General features: G+C 40.6%; 2 protein-coding genes across 3 annotated transcripts in view; both read left to right on the forward strand.

Moving 5' to 3' along the window:
• Window positions 1-20,465, forward strand: part of LOC131682974 (tRNA-dihydrouridine(16/17) synthase [NAD(P)(+)]-like) — a 310,819-nt gene that overhangs the window by 52,923 nt on the left and 237,431 nt on the right. The window lies entirely within an intron of this gene.
• LOC131682973 (uncharacterized) lies at window positions 1,101-5,944 on the forward strand. Its single transcript, XM_058964802.1, has 2 exons — window positions 1,101-1,206; window positions 1,263-5,944. The coding sequence occupies exon 2, from the start codon at window positions 2,566-2,568 to the stop codon at window positions 5,404-5,406; it is 2,841 nt and encodes a 946-aa protein (XP_058820785.1). The 5' UTR covers window positions 1,101-1,206; window positions 1,263-2,565; the 3' UTR covers window positions 5,407-5,944.

A 20,465-nucleotide genomic window follows, 5' to 3' on the forward strand; every position in this document is an offset into this window, starting at 1 on the left:
AATTTAAAAAAAAAATAACTTTTAGAGCCACCCTACGCTGTCGAATTTTCATTTTAGCGTCCTAATTTAATCAAAATCGAGTTCAGCGCACCAAAATTACGCTTAGATGATATTTTCATTCATTTTAAACTACTTTTGAGGTTTTGTCCAGCTTTTGTATGGAGTGGATCCACTGTGCCGGGGTTTCCTGGGACCCAAAACTTTCGCTATTTTTTTTCGTTCTGCTCCCCGATCGATGCGCTATTTCTGAAATAGGTTGCTTATATCTTTTATGTCTATATCCTGTTCTGTAGGCTCCCAAAGTATCTCAGCAGAAGGATTTACCGTACTGTAACGGAAAGCGTTAGGGGACAACACTTCAGTGCACCCCCCGATTTCAAAGTTTGTTATACACAAATAGCACATTTTTAGAAAGGTGTTGATGAGTACTATTAGCTTTTGAAATTATTTCATAGATATCGTGCATTGTTTTCGTGAAAAATTAAAAAAAAACATGATTTTTGTGTTAGGGGACCACGCAAAAATGGTCAACTTTTGCCCCCCCTTTTATCCGGCAATCCATTCACTCAAAAAATCTGCGTCCAAAGATGAAATCTTTGTACAATATGTATACAATAAAATGGCATTAAAGACTACTCCAAATTAATTTTATTGCGAACATACCGATGTGATACGGGAAGATATATTCAATTATTAAAAACGAGTCTTAAATGTATACCTGGTTTTTATTGACGAGCGTCATAAAATTCTTTTAAAGATTTTCTATATATCTATGATTTGGGAGCCTTAAACCTATACCAACATATTTCAGAACAACTTTTACTTATATTAGCAGATTTATTTTCATGAGGTAAGCAATTCAAGTGCGTGGAATGTGTGAAAGTCTTCTTTTGCTCTACAGTGTAATATCAATTCTGTTATGTATCAATTCAAATAACGTATCATTTCCCCTTCGTACGATATCCTGCTCTGATAAGCAATCGCCCAGTTGTTTTTAGCGAATTGTAGGGGAAAACCCGATGTAGTTATCACTCACTCCGCCACTCACGAGTTCGTTCGTGGCCGCAGTTATCCTGTGGTCGACCGTTGCCAACCACGAAGCTCAGTCATAGTTGAGTCACAATCCGAAACGGTAGCGTAATAATGAAAAGACCTCCGCCGCAACTAACCACCCGTGTCTAGTAGTGTCCTTTGTGCTTAGAAAGGGTGAGAAAAAAAAAGAATTCTAAAAATAACACTCCTTGAACCCCTTTTTCGATTAGTATTTGTCGGTGGTCGCGGTGGTAGTGCCAGAGGAGGGCAATAGTATGTACTAGGAAGGACGCCACGACAGAACCGCATAACGGAAAGGGATTGTCGATTAAGAGGAACGGGTAGGAATGGAAGCACCACGGGTGTGATGAGCATAATAAAAAGTGGAAAATGATGTCGGTCGGGTGTGGGCACTGCGACAGCATTTAGCTGTGTGCTAGTACTTTTGATGCGCTCGGTGGCAGTGATAGCAGCAGCGGGTTATGGTGATCTTTCTCGTAGTTAGCAGCTAAGTGGCAGTGACGTTGAAATTTCGGATTAACACAGTTAATGCCCGCTTGGAAAACCCGTCCGGATTAAGCTGATGGTCATTTTTGCTGCAGACGTCTGAGATTGTGATCGGATTATCTACGTCAGTACGAGATTACCCTGCTGAACGAAGGATATAAATTAGTCCATGAATGTTTAATGTTACATAAGCTAGAAAGCATATTGGAAGTTTGCAAACCAAAGAAAATTGGAATAAAATGTAACGAAGAACCGAGCCTACGAGAAGTTTTGAAAACGTATGTGCATCAACCGAACATGGCCCATCAATGATGGAGAGCGGGTTACTGGATTACATTATATAATGATACCAACTAGTATTGCAGAGTAGTGTTTGTGATTGTGAGTCCTTCCGAACAAAGTGGGGGCGTGAGTATCGAATGTATGAAATTAGCCGATCAACTCGGTTCGTGACTGACTTCCTAGTAGCACTGGAGCAGTACGCATCGTGAGTGCACATCAATCCGTTCCATATACCGGTCTTTGTTCTATAGTGTACTGTGACGTCTCGCGACAGCGAAAGCAAAAGAACAGCAGCAAAACAAAATGAAGCTAATTATAGTGGACAAGCTTACTTGGGAAGTGTGCTAGTACGGACACGGAATACGGAATGTGACATTATAAAATAAAAGCTTTGTTCTGTAAGCGTCATAATCGAACTTTGTTGATTGAATTGCGCTCGAAAGCAGACGACGAGAACAACGAAGAAAGTGTGCGATTTTATAGCCGTAGCTAGTGTTGTTGGACAATCTGCTTTGCGTGGGAGTTGCGTCTGGTGTGAAAAGTATCTGCAATCGATAACAGAAGGCAAAAATCGTGAAATCCTGCCCAGCAGCGTTGTTCACAGTAGACGACATCGCTCGTGTGTGTGTGTGTGTGCGTCAGTGAGAGAGTTCCCGAAGTGAATCGAGTGTGTTATAATGCTAGACCAACTGGCAATCATCTACATAAAGGCGTCGACAAACGATCGATCCCGGATTGAATATCATGCTCACAGAGCACCTCCACCGACAGCAGCAACCGAAACACGAAGAAGGTGCCGTCACAACACTACGCAAAACACTTGCCAAACAAAGCAGCAAACTAGCACGGAATCCATTCTGCTCATCCCAAGATAATTTGGGTGCTTCCGAGTATCGGAAAGACCGCAGAGTACATGGGCTTCAGCTTCCCTTGCATCCTCTCCAGCTAGTCGGTTGGTTTGCGCTGGTTGTTTTCGGTTACTCGACTTTTGCCGTGCTGATTCCAGCGCTGAAACCATCGGTGCAGGAACCGCTGTACTATCTGCTAGCTACGCTCTATTTGCTACATCTGGCTTCGCACCTGGCAGCACTGCTACTCGATCCAGCCGACATCGAACTGCGACGCAAAAGTACCCGAACTGTTGTGCCCGAGTTTGACCGCAGTAAGCATTCGCACGTGATTGAGAACGGACGGTGCCATCTGTGCAACATCAAGACAACCAGCCATCGGACGAAACATTGCAGTGTCTGTAACAAGTGCGTCGGTACGTTCGATCATCATTGCAAATGGTTAAATCACTGTGTTGGTGGTCGAAACTATGTGGCTTTCCTTATGTGCGTGGTTAGTGCTGTCATCGCAGCGTTGGTCATTTTGGCCGCCGCTGTCCTAGAGATTGTACTGTATCACGTGCAACCTGAATGGTTGAACCTCACCTGGTTCGGTTTTGCGAGTGACACAAACAGCTCCACTATTGTTGATTACCCGAGCACGGATCGGAACAATGAAACGCTTTCCACCAGTCCGACACTTTGGGAAAATATAACTATCACTGCTCAGGATTTGTTGCTAAACCAAACAATCTTCATCAGTTCCTCGGAGAACACAACGGAAGCCATCGACTATGGTACGGAAAAGCCCGTTGAAGCCACTGGAATCAGCACCAACAATACGATAGTTTTGGCTTTCATAGGATTTCTCGGGATCCTCGCAGCTGTAGCAGCAGGTCTCCTCATACATCTCTGTTGCTTTCACATTTACATTTCATTTCTTGGTCTCACCACCTACGAGTACATCCGCAACAGCCGCCAAAATGTGATGACCAATGTACCAACGAATGCTCAGGTTTCTCAAAACCTCGCGAATGGCCCTTCGACGACTACATCAACCACAGCTACCATTTCCAAGGTATCAGTACTTACGAACTGCACTAAACCCAATGACTCCATACCGGAAGTTTACGTTTGTTCCTCCGTAAACCCACTTATCCTACCGGTATCGGGTACCCTGAACGATCTGAACCGACAGCGACCTCGTACTTTGCATTGCTGTGATAACTCGAAGGAATGTACCAACAACATTACTTCGGCAGGGCTTCGAAATCTGGATACGCTCTCGTTGACGACCGTTGGTACCAGTGCTTCAGCAGGAACCTCCGCGCATCAAAAGGCAGCTTTCTATCTGTGCTCGATGCTGGAAGAGCGTAACGTTGCAGCGGTTACAGGTCATCCCCGAGATAAATGTGAATCAAGATCATTCCACTGTTGTTCCCAGTTTCGACAGACGACAGTCAATGGGGAAGACTTCGAAACGACGACTACGTCCGAATCGTACGTCCAGTATAGCGAACAGTGCACGTTCTGTAGCTTCAAGGTGAAACCCTCCAGGAATGCGCTGGATAAGAACGAACAAATTGCTGCCCTACAGGAGAAACGGTGTTGTGCTAAGTCTCTAACAAAGCATCACCGGTGGAAGAGGAAATGGAATTGTTGCTCCAACGTACCGGACAGCCCAGATGTTCCCGGTGATCCACTGAGATCCATATCGGCTGTAGTTCAGCAACAACAGAAACGTAATGTGCCGCAATCGTTTCCCACGATTACCAATGTGGTAGAACATAATCATTTACAGGAGGAGCAGCAGCAGCAGTTGAATCATAACGAACTGACAAATAATGAAAATTGTGCCAATAACAATAGGAATAATAACTGTGTTAGCAACAATAACTGTAGCAACAATAGTACCGTTAGCAGTATCAGCAATGGGAATGAATATTTTGATAATCTAACGTCGGTTGGAGAGCATAACGCTATCAACAATAACAATATCATCTACACTAGCACCAGCTCGACTAGTAGCGACAACAACAATCGAATCCTAAACGACGCTAACGGCAATGATGTAACGCTACTGTCCAACAGCGCCTCCCCGGTACCCAAACGTCCTAGAGCCCGATCGGTGCGTCCTTGGCCAGTAGTTCGTCTCCGTCATATGATCAGAATGATAGATCGTTACCGTAGACCACGTTGCCGACCGGGAGCTCCCTTGGCTGCGGCAAACATCAAGCAAAACCAGGTGCGACCTTTGTCAACAACCGAGTGTTCATCCGCTGTTGTCAACTGCGGACAAGGATCAACCTCAATTCTAAATCACGGAGTGATCCTTCCCACATCGGCAATCCGCAACGAAGCACCCCCGACGATGCCAGCCTTGCCGCACCCCGCCCGACGTAAGCTCAAAAATACCACCGATGATCTACGCGATCTTGCCGATACGCTCGCTTTCGTACAGCAACAGCAGCAGCAGCAATTTAACTCTCATAATCAACTTCAACCGACGACGGTTCGAATACCGGTCCACCCGTCGTACCGTCGCAGTCGACGGAAGAACCTAATACGTAATCGCAGCCCTACGCTGTCACCGATCCACGAATCCGGCCTATCCAATCCAGCTTCGCCGAAGCCATGTCGGCACTCGTGCTCTGCCAGTATTTCTTCGCTGACTTCCGGTGCGGTGGCAGTGAATGTGTGCGGTTCCGGCAGCGTTGGTGGCGGAACCCGCGGATCTCCTGTAGATAGATATGCTTGAATAACAGTGAACATTGTGTCGGCGTTTCCGTACTGTATCCACGTATACTCGCTTCATCTTGTGTCATACACTTGAACCGGATTTTCTTCTACCTTCCCACTATCTCTTTCTCTCGATGTGTGCGTATTCTCGTGACACAAACCATGTGTTAATATGTTAATATGAAGTCGTGTTACAAGTTTTAGCTAAAAAGGAACAAATGTATAGTGAAAACAAATATTTGTAAAACAACGAAATTGAAATTTCTAAACACGTTTAAAGTGGAGTAATGATCAAACGTTCAAATTGTTTACTTTTTTTGGGAAAAGCGAGTATTTTTTGTAAGAATTTGAAGCCCGTTGATAACGAGGAGAAACCAATATCTAAACTAATGTTAGTTAAACAAATAAGTGATTGTGAGACACAATTCCTCGAGGATTAAAAAAACGCGAGAAGTTCGTCCGATATATTATCATGATAAATATATTTGTTTTATAAAGCAGAAGAGAGGTTTTAAACGAGAAAAGATATAGTAATAAAATATTTGTTTCAAGAAAAAGTAGAAAATTAAATTGAGTGTCTGGGCAATGATGATTTCCCGAGAAATGGCAGGATAATGGTGCTTCACTTGTTGTCTACACCGCTCTGTCGGTTCCGTTCGTCCTTCGATTATGATTTCATAGCGTGTGCGCTGACAATGGTGCAGGAAGATAAAATGAGTGTAATTTGTCATTTTTTTATCGGAACGAGTGACCGTGAGGTGGGCAGAGGGAGGGGGGTTGTGCGGGACGATGAATGTTATAGATAAAATATTAAATATTGTACTCAGTGCGTTCTAGTAGCTTTATAGTGGTTAGCTGACCAACGCTTTTTTTCTGCACTTCGTGTGTGTGTTTACTTTTATACTTTTGTTTACAGCTGCTAATAATATACAGGGTGTTTGGTTCATGGTTAAGAACCTCTCGAGGGATGATTGACTGTCATATTTGGAGAAAAAAACCGTTCTACACATACCATGAAATCTCAACCGTTACTAAGTTATTGAAATTTTTGTTTTAAAAACTTATTTGTCTTAAAATAGCTCTAACTTAAAAAATATACTTTGTATTTCAAATCTTTTGGATCCATTGGATAGGTGAGAAAATTTTCCACTGAAAAATGTCCTCAAATGTTTCAGCTAATGAGGTTAAGTAATCTTTTCACAGTAATTTATTTAAAATTTAACAATTTTGATCAATTTTTCGTTCACTTCGCGAAAATCTTAATAGTTAACATCACTATTTTAATAATTCAAATTGTTAGTCTTGAAAAGTTGTATAATTTGTTCTTTGACATGATACACTTATCTTGTCTTGTTTTCATATGTTTGGGTTATTCAACTTGGATATTTCAAACTCATATTCACTAATACTAGCTCTTATTGAAAAAGTATGGCACTTATTGTACCTTTTCTTATTTTTATTCGAAAGCCAGGAAAATTTTGCAGAGAAAAATGTATTGATACCTTTCAGTTAAGTGAATTTAGTATTCTTTTAGAAGTTAATTAGTTTAAAGTTAGTGTTATTATTAGCATTTTTGCTATTTTATTAAAATAATAAATAATAAACTTCACCATTATTATCATGGAATTAATGCATCGCAGCAAGTTCTACAATTCTTCCTTTGACTCCATTCAATTATCTCTTTTAGTTTCGAAGCAAAATCATTTTTATCTTCTCGTTTCATATGCAAAAACAACGATTTCGAACCCACTGCATTTGTGATGAGGTCATGCTGTGTTAACTATTAAATTGCAGCGAAATGAAAAGCGATAGGGATAAAGTGTTAAATAACAAATTGTAGAGAATATTAAGGGGCACCAAATGAACAATAGTGACGATAAATTTAGGTGATTAATAATTACAATAATTACAAAAATCACCAAAAAACGCAAATTTTGAGTTATTTTACTAGTGAAAAGTCATGTAGTACACTTAACTAAAAGATATCTGTACATGCATCGAAAGGAAATTTTCTAAGCTTTCCAATGAAGCCCTGGTAATAGCGATGTAAAGCATATTTTTTTTAGATTAGAGACTTTTAAGAACTTGCAAGTCAGATACAGAAAAAGTTTGGAAGTGGAATTACAAGGAAAGGAGAAGAGATAGGAATATTATGCAGAAGAACAAATTATGAATCGTCCTCAAACCCACCTTTCGGATAATAGATATTGCTACAATCATAATTCATTATTCTGGGAAAATTAACAAAAACCTCATCCAAAACACTAACTTTTAACTACTTTACAACTAAAAGGTAATTAAAACTAAATAACTAAAAGTTATGAGAACACCATTCAATAGGAAATTTTTTCACCTTTTGAATGGAACTAAAAGATTTAAAATACAAAGTATACTTTTAAAGTTAGAGATATTTTAAAATAGATAAGTTTTTTACACAAAAAGTTCAATAACTCTGTAACGGTTGAGATTTGATGGTATGTGTAGAAAGATTTTTTCTCCAAATATACAGTAAATCACCCCTCGAGAGATTCTTACTCCTGAACCAAACACCCTGTATTGCATTGCTTGCTAGGCCCAAACAAGTTTCGATTTCATTAATTCTCATCAGCTTAATCAGAACTCCTTTTCTTGCGGGACTAGGAGTTTGCTCAGAAACACAAATATTGTTTTCATAGTTTTGTGGAAATAGCGTCCTTCTGGCGCTGTCGTAGAAGCCCATGTGAATCCAATATAATTTCGAATTTCAATCTTCTAGACGTTTTAATAATGTAAACTAAATGGTTAGTAGAACAAAACGTGACGAAACAGGTGTATAAGTCATCATTCGTAAAGCTAGTGTCAGCATTTAACATTTTGCGCCGTCATAAGTTTCCGATATGTGTACCAGGGCGTTGTTGAGCGTGCAGTTTACAGTGTATTTCGTACATATAAACGGGAAAAATATAGTTCCCAAAATCATGAATAAAGTGTCATGAATTCTGGAGCAAAACAGAACCGTGAACAAAAATCATGAAAACAGGACCGTGAACCAAAATCATGACCTTTATAATTATGTTTAATTGCCCTTCAGTAACGCCTGCGTCACGCTTTTATTAGTAGAAAAAATTGTTTTTGTTATTTTTTTTTTTTATTCAAATCGTTTATTTGATAAGGCACGTTGCGTTAGCTTAAAGGTGCCAATTTTGTTTTGTTTTACATTTTAAATTGCTTAAAACTAGGGGATTACATATTGATTTTTTTTAAAATGAAACTAATGCGATTTTATAGCTATCTTATATATCTACACAAGGTGATAATATTATTTTCGTAAGATTAGGGGGGTCATTTAGTTTTTGTGGCAATATGGTTTGACAATTTTATCAGTGAGATTATTGGAGCAAATAATGTTTAACTAAGGGGGACAATTTTTTACGACTAACTTAAAACTAGGAATAACTAGAGGGCATGATTGAATTTTGTAAAGATTCGTAATTATAGTTATTTTTGTGGGTAGTAGAGTTGGGCATTTTCAACGAGATTATATAATATAATAGTTAAAACTAGAAGAGACAAGAAGAGCTAAATGCTTCGTGATGATATTGGGGGGGAGGGGGTAGTGGTGTTACTTCTGGGTATAAGAGTCAGGGGAGGGAGGGTAGACAAAGATGGCAGGAAGAGAAAATTATTTCAGTTTCAGGCATCGTGAGATCAACGGATGGATTACAAACTCGGGTGGCCTTCATCAGGGGAATCATGTACTGGGACGCCGGGTGGTCCTCCTCAAGATGGCAGGGGTTTTTCCAGACGATTTCGTAGTACGGCTCAGATGTGGATCGGCTACATTTCGAGTTAAGCGTGTTATGTTCGTGCCGTAGGTCCCGTGTTTGTTGGCTCATTCGATACAGATGCTTTGATACAGGTGGAAGAGGGTTCTGAGAATGATAAGGAAAATAAGAAGGGGCAGTTAGACTTGTATATTGATGGTTTTCACAAAGGTGTATATAAGGGACATATAGAGGACATCGCGGCTTGCCAGCACATCTCGAACCGGGACGTTGGTTGGTCTTCCTCGGGCCCGCAGGGTATCCACTAGCCGAGACCTAGCGGAACTGTACTCGGTGCACGCCCAGACAATGTGCTCGATGTCGTGATAGCCGTCGCCACAAGCGCAGATACCACTATCCACGAGCCCAATACGCCGGAGATGTGCATCCAGCGTGTAATGGTTTGCCATGAGTCGGGACATCACACGAATGAAGTCACGACCCACATCCATCCCCTTGAACCAAGGTTTCGTCGATACCTTAGGGATTATCGAATGTAGCCACCTTCCCAGCTCTCCACTGCTCCACGAAGTTTGCCAACTTTCGAGGGTTCTCTGATGAGTAATACTGAAAAATTCGCTGAAGCAAATTGGTCTTTCGTAAACGTCTCCTTCTAAGGCACCCACCTTAGCTAAGGAGTCTGCCTTCTCATTGCCCGGAATGGAGCAATGAGAAGGGACCCATACCAAGGTAATCTGGAAAGAGTTGTCAGATAAAGCACTCAGTAGCTCCCGTATTTTCCCCAAAAAATACGAGGAGTGCTTTCCATGTTTCATCGAGCGAATAGCGTCAATAGAACTGAGGCTATCCGAAACGATGAAGTAATGGCCTGCGGGTAATGTTTCAATGACTCCAAGGGTATACTGAATGGCAGCTAGTTCTGCGGCGTAAACTGAAGCAGGGTCACTGAGTTTGTAGGAGGCGGTGAACTTTTGATTGAAAATACCGAAGCCAGTGGATCCTTCGAGGTTTGATCCGTCAGTATAGAACATCTTAGAACAGTCGACTTCTCGGAATTTATTATAAAAAATGTTTGGAACCACTTGTGGGCGTATGTGGTCCGGAATTCCACTAATCTCGTCTTTCATGGATGTGTCGAAGAAAACAGTAGATTCAGAAGTATTTATGAAATGCACACGGTTGGGATTGTAAGAAGAAGGGTTAATATTCTGCCCCATGTAGTCAAAGTACAGGGACATGAAACGGGTCTGAGAATTGAGCTCAACAAGCCTTTCGAAATTTTCAATCACGACCGGGTTCAAGATATCGCATCGAATGAGCAATCGATATGAGAGTTCCCAAAATCGATTTTTCAACGGGAGAACGCCCGACAGCACTTCGAGACTCATCGTATGGGTCGACTGCATGCACCCTAAGGCGATACGCAAACAACGATACTGAATTCTTTCGAGTTTGATGAAATGTATGTTCGCGGCGGAGCGAAAGCAGAAGCATCCGTATTCCATTACCGACAGTATCGTTGTTTGATACAACCTAATTAGGTCTCCTGGGTGGGCACCCCACCATGTTCCGGTTATTGTACGAAGAAAGTTGATCCTTTGCTGGCATTTCTGTTTCAGATACCGAATATGGCATCCCCAAGTACCTTTCGAGTCGAACCAGACCCCTAGATATTTTACTGTGAAGACCTGAGCGATAGTTTGACCCATTAATAGAAGCTGTAGTTGTGCTGGTTCACGCTTCCTTGAAAATACTACTAGCTCAGTTTTCTCCGTGGAGAATTCGATACCCAGCTTAATAGCCCAAGCAGACAAATTGTCCAAGGTATTCTGTAATGGTCCTTGTAGATCGACAGCTTTGGGTCCCGTAACAGACACCACGCCATCGTCTGCAAGTTGCCTTAACGTGCAGGAATTGTCAAGACATTCATCAATGTCGTTGACGTAGAAATTGTATAACAGGGGGCTTAGACATGAGCCCTGGGGAAGGCCCATGTAGCTAAATCGTGATGTCGATAAGTCACCATGCGAAAAATGCATGTGCTTTTCCGACAACAAGTTTAGTAAAAAGTTGTTTAAAGTCACTGAAAGACCATGCTGATGCAGCTTCTCTGAAAGAATGTTGATCGAAACTGAATCAAAAGCCCCCTTTATATCTAGGAACACTGATGCCATCTGCTCTTTGCTAGCATAGGCCATTTGAATTTCAGTTGAGAGCAACGCAAGACAATCGTTCGTCCCTTTGCCTTTGCGAAAGCCAAATTGTGTATCTGACAGTAAGCCATTTGCTTCGACCCAATTGTCGAGGCGGGATAGGATCATTTTCTCGAACAACTTCCGGATACAGGATAGCATTGCGATCGGACGATACGAATTATGGTCGGAGGCTGGTTTTCCTGGTTTTTGGATGGCGATGACCTTCACTTGCCTCCAATCGTGTGGGACAATGTTAGCCTCAAGAAACTTATTAAATAAGTTCAACAAGCGTCTCTTGGCAGAGTCTGGCAGATTCTTCAACAAGTTGAATTTGATTCTGTCTGGCCCTGGAGCTTTATTGTTACACGACAAGAGAGCAAGTGAGAACTCCACCATCGAAAAAGGTGTTTCGTTCGCGTTATCGTGACGGGACGCGGCGCGGTAGATCTTCTGTGCCGGGGCGGAATCCGGACAAACCTTCTTAGCGAAATCGAATATCCAACGGTTTGAATATTCCACGCTCTCATTAGTACTGTTTCGATTTCGCATACGTCGGGCTGTTCCCCAAAGAGTGCTCATCGATGTTTCTCTCGTTAATCCGTCGACGAACCGGCGCCAATAACCGCGTTTTTTGACTTTCATCAAACTCTTCATTCGCTTGTCTAACGTCGCGTACTGTCGAAAACTAGCGGGTAACCCGTCGTTCCGGAAGGTCTTAAACGCGGCGGCCTTCTCTGCGTACACGTCTGAGCACTCTTTATCCCACCAGGGATTGGGAGAACGTTTTTGTATGTTCGCGCCGGGTACTGGCTTAGTCTGAGCTTGATTCGCGCTGTCGAGAATCAAGCCAGCCAAAAAGCTGTACTCTTCCTCCGAAGGAAGTTCTTGGGTAGATTCGATGTTGTCGGATATCGCGGCAGCATAGCTCTTCCAATCGATATTTCGTGTGAGGTCATACGAAATATTGATTGATTTCAATGGCCTTGAACCGTTATTGATTGAGACTACAATCGGCAGATGGTCGCTGCCGTGGGGATCAGGAATTACCTTCCACGTGCAATTTAACCGCAGCGATGTTGAGCAAAGGGACAAGTCTAAGGCGCTCGGGCGCGCTGGAGGAGCAGGAATCCGTGTCATTTCACCCGTGTTTAAAATTGTCAAATTGAAGTTGTCGCAAAGATCCTGAATTAAGGAAGACCGGTTATCATCATAGAGGCAACCCCATGCTGTACCGTGAGAGTTAAAGTCTCCTAAAACTAGTCGCGGTGCTGGCAGAGATTCTAAGATGTCTTGTAGCCGTCGGTGCCCAACCGCGGTGTTGGGGGGAATATATATGGAAGCTATGCAAAGGCTTTTGCCTTTGGTTGTTACTTGACAAGCGACAACTTCAATACCTGTTATCGAGGGAAGGTTAATTCTGTAGAAGGAATAGCACTTTTTGATCCCCAAAAGCACTCCTCCATAGGGGGTGTCTCGATCCAGGCGAATAATATTAAAGTCGTGGAAGTTGAGATCTATGTCGGAAGTTAACCAAGTTTCACATAATGCAAATGCATCACAACTCAAATTATTTATTAAAATTTTGAAGGAATCGATTTTCGGGATGATACTTCTGCAATTCCACTGTAGAACAGTGATCAAATCCGTGACCTCGTTCGATGAGTTAGCCATCGAAGGATACAATCGCTGAGAGGAGGGGCCATTTAGCAGTCAACTGCTTCAAAAATGTTCTCACTGTAGGGAGAAAAGCTAACATAAGACTTTTAATAGGATCAGTAATATTGAAAGTTTTTATTATCCAGTCCACTATGTCCGAGAGTTTTATAATTCCAGTACTGTGATTACTCTCGAACTGAAACAGAGGAACACTTGGGATTTTTGATGTTCCTGGAAGTGCTGGGAACTCCTTCTCTGAGCTTAATCCTCCGAGACCAGGAGCTAATTGCTTCGGTTTGGTTGCAACACTTCCAATAGATGTGACTTTCGGAGCCCCGTCAAGGGACACCTTCTGGCCTTTACAAGGAACTTTACGAGAGGAAATGTTCCTCCTCTTCCTATAAATTCTAGGCACCCTAGTAGATGTTCCCTCTTGTGGGTTACCAGCCTCGCCCTCGTCAGGAGGCAAGTGAGTATAGATGTTTGCTGAGGATGGTGGCGTAGCATTCTTTAACATTTCTGCGAAAGAATGTTTGGATCGTCCCGCAAGGGAACGTTTCAGTTTATCCCCGCGTAGTTTGTACGCGGGACATGCCGAGATATCATGCAGACTCTCCGCACAGTAAGGACACTTTTCGGCTTGCCTACTGCACGAATCATCTAGATGATTCTCCCCGCATTTTCCACAGCGGGCCTTATTGCTACAATGGGTGGCTGTGTGACCCAATTGTTTACACTTTGTGCAATTCATGACCCGCGGCACAAACAGACGCACAGGCAGACGAACCTTGTGCAAGAGGACGAAATTTGGCAAAGCGGTACCAGCGAAGGTCACCCGATAAGAGTTTGATTGGGGGTACGTTTTTGAACCATCCCCCGCAACTACTACTGAGTGCAAACGTTTGCACTCAAGTATTTTAACTGGCTGAAGTAAGCGGTCTCTGAATCGGCCAACCCCGTACTTCAGCAGATCCTCGCACGTCAAACTCTCATCGGTTACGACGCCTTCGGATTGTACTCTTACAGCCGGAATATACACGTTATAATCCCGCGTAAAGTGCTCACAGCAAGCAATATCATTTGCCTGCTTTGAGTTGGCTAGCAACACCCTTATCTTGTCCGAGCGGACCTTTGAAATTTCGGTCACAGCCGAGAACCGTTCCGTCAGGTCTCTAGAAATCTGAAGAAGATTCAGTGATTTAGTCTTGGGCCGAAAGAAGACCACAAATGGACCAGTTGAGAGTTCTGGATAGCATTTGGGCCGAGGGGGAGCCTTAGAAGTTGAACCCGATTCAACTTCCATTTGACCATCCGGAGAGGGAACCATAGAAAACGTCAACGCACGGGGTCAGCGCCCGCGCAGACGGAAGAAAGCAATAAATGTGTTACAAATGACAAAAATCACTTAGCTTTAAACTGGTGTCCAACGACGAACCGATCCAGCTTATACAGCTGGCTATTGTTTAATCCTCACACGCGAACAAAAGACTGAGGACCGAACCGAACTGGCAAAATAACCTTGAATGCGGATTAACACTATTCTTTATCGCCTCACACAGCACTACGGACTAGAAAAAAACAACCTCTGTCTCGATGGAGAGCTCGAAAACGAATGAATTGTTTTTGTTATGTGAACTTCCTTCATGTTTTCCGCCATGTCATTACCAAATCGATTTTCTATACGTGAACTAGTACACATCTTTAAGAACAGGATTCATAAAACCAAATAATGACTTACGATGTTATCCATAGATTTAGTATCAAACGCTCACTAAATCAAAAGTCTGGATACTTCCTCGTGAACTATTTCACGAAACTCGGAATTCTATTCATGAATCCATACAATCCTCGTGAACTAATTCATGAATCTTCATATATTAGTCACGATCCAATATCCGTGCTCGAGAAATAGTTCTCAAAATCGTGAAATATTATTCATGTATTCGTGAACTAGTTCATGATTCCTAGTATAGTAGTCCCGACATACCATTCGTGGTCGTGAAAGAGCTCACGAAATCATGAAATATGTATTCGTGAACTGGTTAATGATTCCTAGTACTTGACTAGGATCTATCTTGCGTGCTTGTGATATTTGTTTATTTATTTCTCATTTTTCATCTGACCCGTGTTGGTCTACATGAAATTTAGGAGATATCCCTAATCATTTTCAATTTCATGCAACATGATCATAAAATTTTCACGGAAACTATTACACAAAATCTAGAGTATTATTTTTGTTCCATGCACTATTCCATGAAATGTCATATATGTCCAGCTGCTAGCAACCAGCAAGTGCCACGAGCAGTAGACATAATAAAATTATTAGGACCTAGAACATCGTTATTTATTTGATAAGATTCAGTGTGATGTCTCGACAGAACAGAAAAACTGTGCTGAGCATCCTAAATACTTTATAGAGCCACAAATCGTGTTCGTGATATAGTTCATGGAACAAGATCCCGCCTATTGGTCACACATTAATGTTCCTGATTATATTGTCGCGATACTCCGAGTACAAAAACCGATAATAACCAAAAAACAGATCGCGATAAGGCGAAGAGAAATTACGAATATCATAATAAAACTGCTGATGTCATGAACATCTGTCATATCACTTCACGTGTCAAATTCATGACTAAGATCCTAAAACCAACAACATAAATCATAGGGGGAACTGGACCAATTCGGATCTAGTAAGGGATTATGAGCTATAGAACTAGAAAGTGTGAACCAATTCACAAATAAATATTTTTTCTTGAAAGCCTGATCAATTGCGCACATTTTTTTTCTAAGGCGACTTTTTCCAATCTTTTACCATATTGTGCATAACCGTGCGCAAAAGTACATGAAAGGTTCGATTTACCTCAACCCTGTTCCGATTCGGACCACCCATTTCATATCGATTATTTGCAATAGAAATGAATTCCTATTTTTGGTCCAAGTTATTTCTTTTTGTTTTTCACTAAATTTCGAATCGTGAAATAAATTGATATATAAAACTTTGTAGTAAATATACCAAAAAAGCAAGAGCTGGGCCAAATTACCTAAAATAGGTTATGAGCTATAACGTCGAAACCTGTCAACCAATTTGTGAAAACTTATGTTTTCCTGAAAGCTCGACTGACTGCGCATATTTTCCTCTGAAACGGTTTTTCGCGATCGTGTATCAGATCGTATATATGGCAAAAGGTCCGAGTTGGACCAACCCGTATTCTATTATTCAAACATCAATTAAACAAAAACAGTGCATAGTCTCACCTAAAACAAGATATTAAATAAAAGACGTTATCCGGCAGATTCAAAATCACGATAATGCACTTGATTTAATTAATTGTTGTTGCCAACAAAAATCTTGTTTTTCTGCATACACATTTTTCCGAATGCTCCGAAACAGCATTCGCCTCTAGCGGACGTACACGAGAGCTGAGAACCGCAATTTTTTTTAAAGATAGAACAGAGCTACATGACAGCAATGAAAATGATATATACGCTTTTCATAATACTACCATAGCTGAGAAATAGCTGGGGTCCGAATTGGCCCACTCTCCCTACTATTCGTCACAAAAATATCAAAAAGCGTACCCAGAATCCTGAAATCATGAACATAAATCACTCTACTCGTGACTAAAATATCAAGATAACGTGATAAAAATTACGAAAATCATGACTAAGATCCTGAAATCATGAATATAAAACACATTACTCGCGATTAAAATATCAAAAATCGTGACCAAGATCCTGAATTCACGACTATAAATCGTTCTACTCGTGACTAAAATATCACGATAACGTGAATAGAAATTATGAAAATTACTCACACAGTAATCGTGACTAGTAATATGAAATCATGAGCATAAATCACTGTACTCATGACTAAAATACCACGAAATAGAAATTATGAAAATCGTGACTAAGATCCTGCAATCATGAACATAAATCACGCTACTCTGACAGAAAAATCCGATAGCAAACTCATGAATAAAATATCACGGTAATTTGATGAGAAATCACCAAAAAATCGCGAATAAGCTCCTGTAATCATGAACATCGTTTAACTGTCGGCTGTGTATTCCCAAATTGTGAACAAGGATCACAACAAAAACTAAACATGTCCATGTATATATTTGACACGAACTATTTTGTTGGATCACACATAGTTTCATGAATACGAGGTTTATTATTCATAATTGCAGAAAGTTGGTCACGGTTTTCGTAAATCCTTCAGTTCACGAAATCGTGATCTTGTTTTCATGAATTAACGAACGGATTTTTCCCATGTACGATTCTGTATGACCCATGTAAATATAATGCGACATCACATTACCGAAGCTGAAATTACTATTTATCAGCCTTCAATCATTTGGATAAACAAGGTCGAATATTACTCCAGATTAAGTTCTCTCAAATTTCTTGATCCGTTTAACAGAGTTCTAATACAGAATCCATCACATATTATCGTACAAGTCCTAGAAAATATTAAGATCGAGGCGGTTCAATAAGTTGACTCAGAGAAACAAAAAAAATCCTATGCTACAATCACTTGAATAACTTTCACAATTTTCATTCGATGTAAACTAATAAGTGCTTATTTTCATTGATTATTAGCAAGCTTTAAGTTGCCCTAACATGCAATTTTGAATTTTTTTTTACTTTATCTGAAAGTGCATCCTTGAGAATATTTTCCCAAATTTTCATGGAGATCCGCCCATCCCAAGGTTGAGGGGTTTGACGGTATTGCAAACATCATCAAGCATATTGCGTGCATCAGTGCTAAAGAACAATTGCTTTAAGATGGTTATTGCATTACGCCTCGAGGAGACCGAGAGGGCTTATGTGCCTTTTTTATGTTTTATGTTTTTTCATACTCTGCTCCTGTGCATACTAACGCTCAACTTGTGTTTTTCTATTCTACTTCATTAGTCTTTCTTTTGTACATCTATTAGTTTGCTTTTCCATTACTCATGTATACCAAAATAGTATCAGACAATTTATACACTTCTGATCAAGCTCTTTGCATCGTTTTTTCTTTATTCGGCATGTTATGATGCCTTTTATTAGTATATCTCTACTATAGTGTATATATACTCATATAGGTACAAACGTACAAACGCTCGTGGCCTTCGCGATAACACAAAACTGGTCACAAACGCGACCATGCAATTCTAATCATCTACATATACTTACGCCCGCGATTTCGCCAGCATGAAAACACCCCGGTAGTTAAGTAAACGTCCGGAAATCTGACCTCGGTCCTAGTAGTCTAGACTAATGCCTTCAGTTGAACCAATAAAAAAGTGACGCTCATATTCACTAGACAACACGTTCCATGGTGACATGACCTGCAACTCTAGTGATATGGGGAAACTGTCTCTCTTCTATCATCTATACCATATACTAAAAATTAAGCATCAGATTCACGGTCCGCGCGCGATCATTCAAGAATACACGCTACATGATTATAAAATCAAAATTATACACGCGAAGTCACATACACGTGACAAACACGTTAACATACAAATGCGCTATCCCTTCGCGGCCATCCACGGCACCTACACCCGCGATCTCGCAAACATAAATCCCGGTGATAAGATGAACGTCTCAGCGCTTATACATTTTCAAACGCTGTCTCAAGCGTGAACTTAAAAACTTCCGAGCTCGCACTATCATGAATCGGTCACTTCCGGAAGTTTCTATCCTTGGTATCAGCAGACTAGGTCCATGCTTTTAATTGGACCAATTAAAAAAAGAAAGCTTTCATATTCACTGGACAACATGTTCCATGGAGACATGACCGGGAACTCTAGTGATATGGGGTAACTCACTACCTGTCAGAATGTGAATTGTACATCGAAAACTATATATAAGAATGAAAATATGAATGACAACACAATTACAAAAAAATAAATGGCCACACGATTACAAAATCCAGCTTTGTACACGCGAAGTCACATGCACTCGAGCACACGTGACAAACACGTTAACATACGATCGCGCAAGCTTGACAACACTCCGGTAATAAGGTGAACGTTTTAGCGTGTACGAAGTTTCAAACGCTGTATCAAAGGCGAATCTACAAACGTCCGTCTTCGCGCGATCATGAATCGGTCATGTCGGGAAACCAATACCATCCGTCCTAGCAGATTAGGTCCATACATTTAGTAGGACCAATAAAAAAATAAAGCTCATATCCACTAGACAACACCTGGCGACATGACCGGGAACTGTAGTGACACGTTAGTAACGTTAGCACACGCGACATACAAACGCACACGCGATTGAACACGTTAACGTACAAATGCTCGAGCCCTTCGCGATGATACACGCGATCGCGATGTCTCTACCCCCACACATATCTCAACCGTACAATGAATCTCACATTCAGAATCACGGCCCGCTACAATTGGCCCAAAGCAGAGTTTTAATGGGCGCCATTCGCCTGTGTCGTCTGCAAATTGTAGTATGTGATTCTGACGGGGAGCCCTTCCGAGAACCTAGCTCTACAGCTCCAGTAGGACAACTCTCAAAAAAAATTTCTCATAGTTTTGAAACCGAAAACGTTTAGTAGTTGGCGTGTAGAAACAAATTATGTGCCATAAAAAAATATTCAAGTTGTCCAAAGGGTACTATAGTGTAAAATAAAGACTACAAAAGTTATAGAAATAAAACCATTTTTAAGGAATAATATATATATATATATATATATGTATATATATATATATATATATATATATATATATATATATATATATATATATATATATATATATATATATATATATATATATATATATATATATATATATATATATATATATATATATATATATATATATATATATATATATATATATATATATATATATATATATATATATATATATATATATATATATATATATATATATATATATATATATATATATATATATATATATATATATATATAAGTCAATATTTGTATGTATATGATTTATGGACTCCCAAACGGCTTACCGATTGCCGTCAAAATTTATACATAGTAGGCATTTGTTCTGGAGCGTGTTTGTGTGCTATTGGTTTGGGATTATCAGCCCGCCAGATGGCGCTTCGGAACAAATTGTGTTTTCCTTATATTTCATTGAAAGTCGCAGCAACGCGCGATGGGTATTAGCTAGTACCTTATATTATTATAATGTTAACTCACGCAAGATGCCTGACGTGTTTTCATTGATGACGAGCACTTTACTTTCACACGAGCAGGTAATGTTTAGAACGGAACCTTGAATTGTTAAGAGGCTGATCGAATACTGGCACCCTCTTGTGCAGATGCAATTGCATCTTCGTTTTGGCGTTTTCGCACGAAATTACGCACAATTTTCCTGTCTAAAAAATTCAAATTTATATAATATTAGCGACCTATAGCACAGAGAACAGACATATAACCTAGAACAAATTTTCCCGAAAAACCTGTGTAAACATTTAAA

Source organism: Topomyia yanbarensis, chromosome 2 (genome assembly GCF_030247195.1).
Source record: "Topomyia yanbarensis strain Yona2022 chromosome 2, ASM3024719v1, whole genome shotgun sequence".
Lineage (NCBI taxonomy): Eukaryota > Metazoa > Arthropoda > Insecta > Diptera > Culicidae > Topomyia > Topomyia yanbarensis.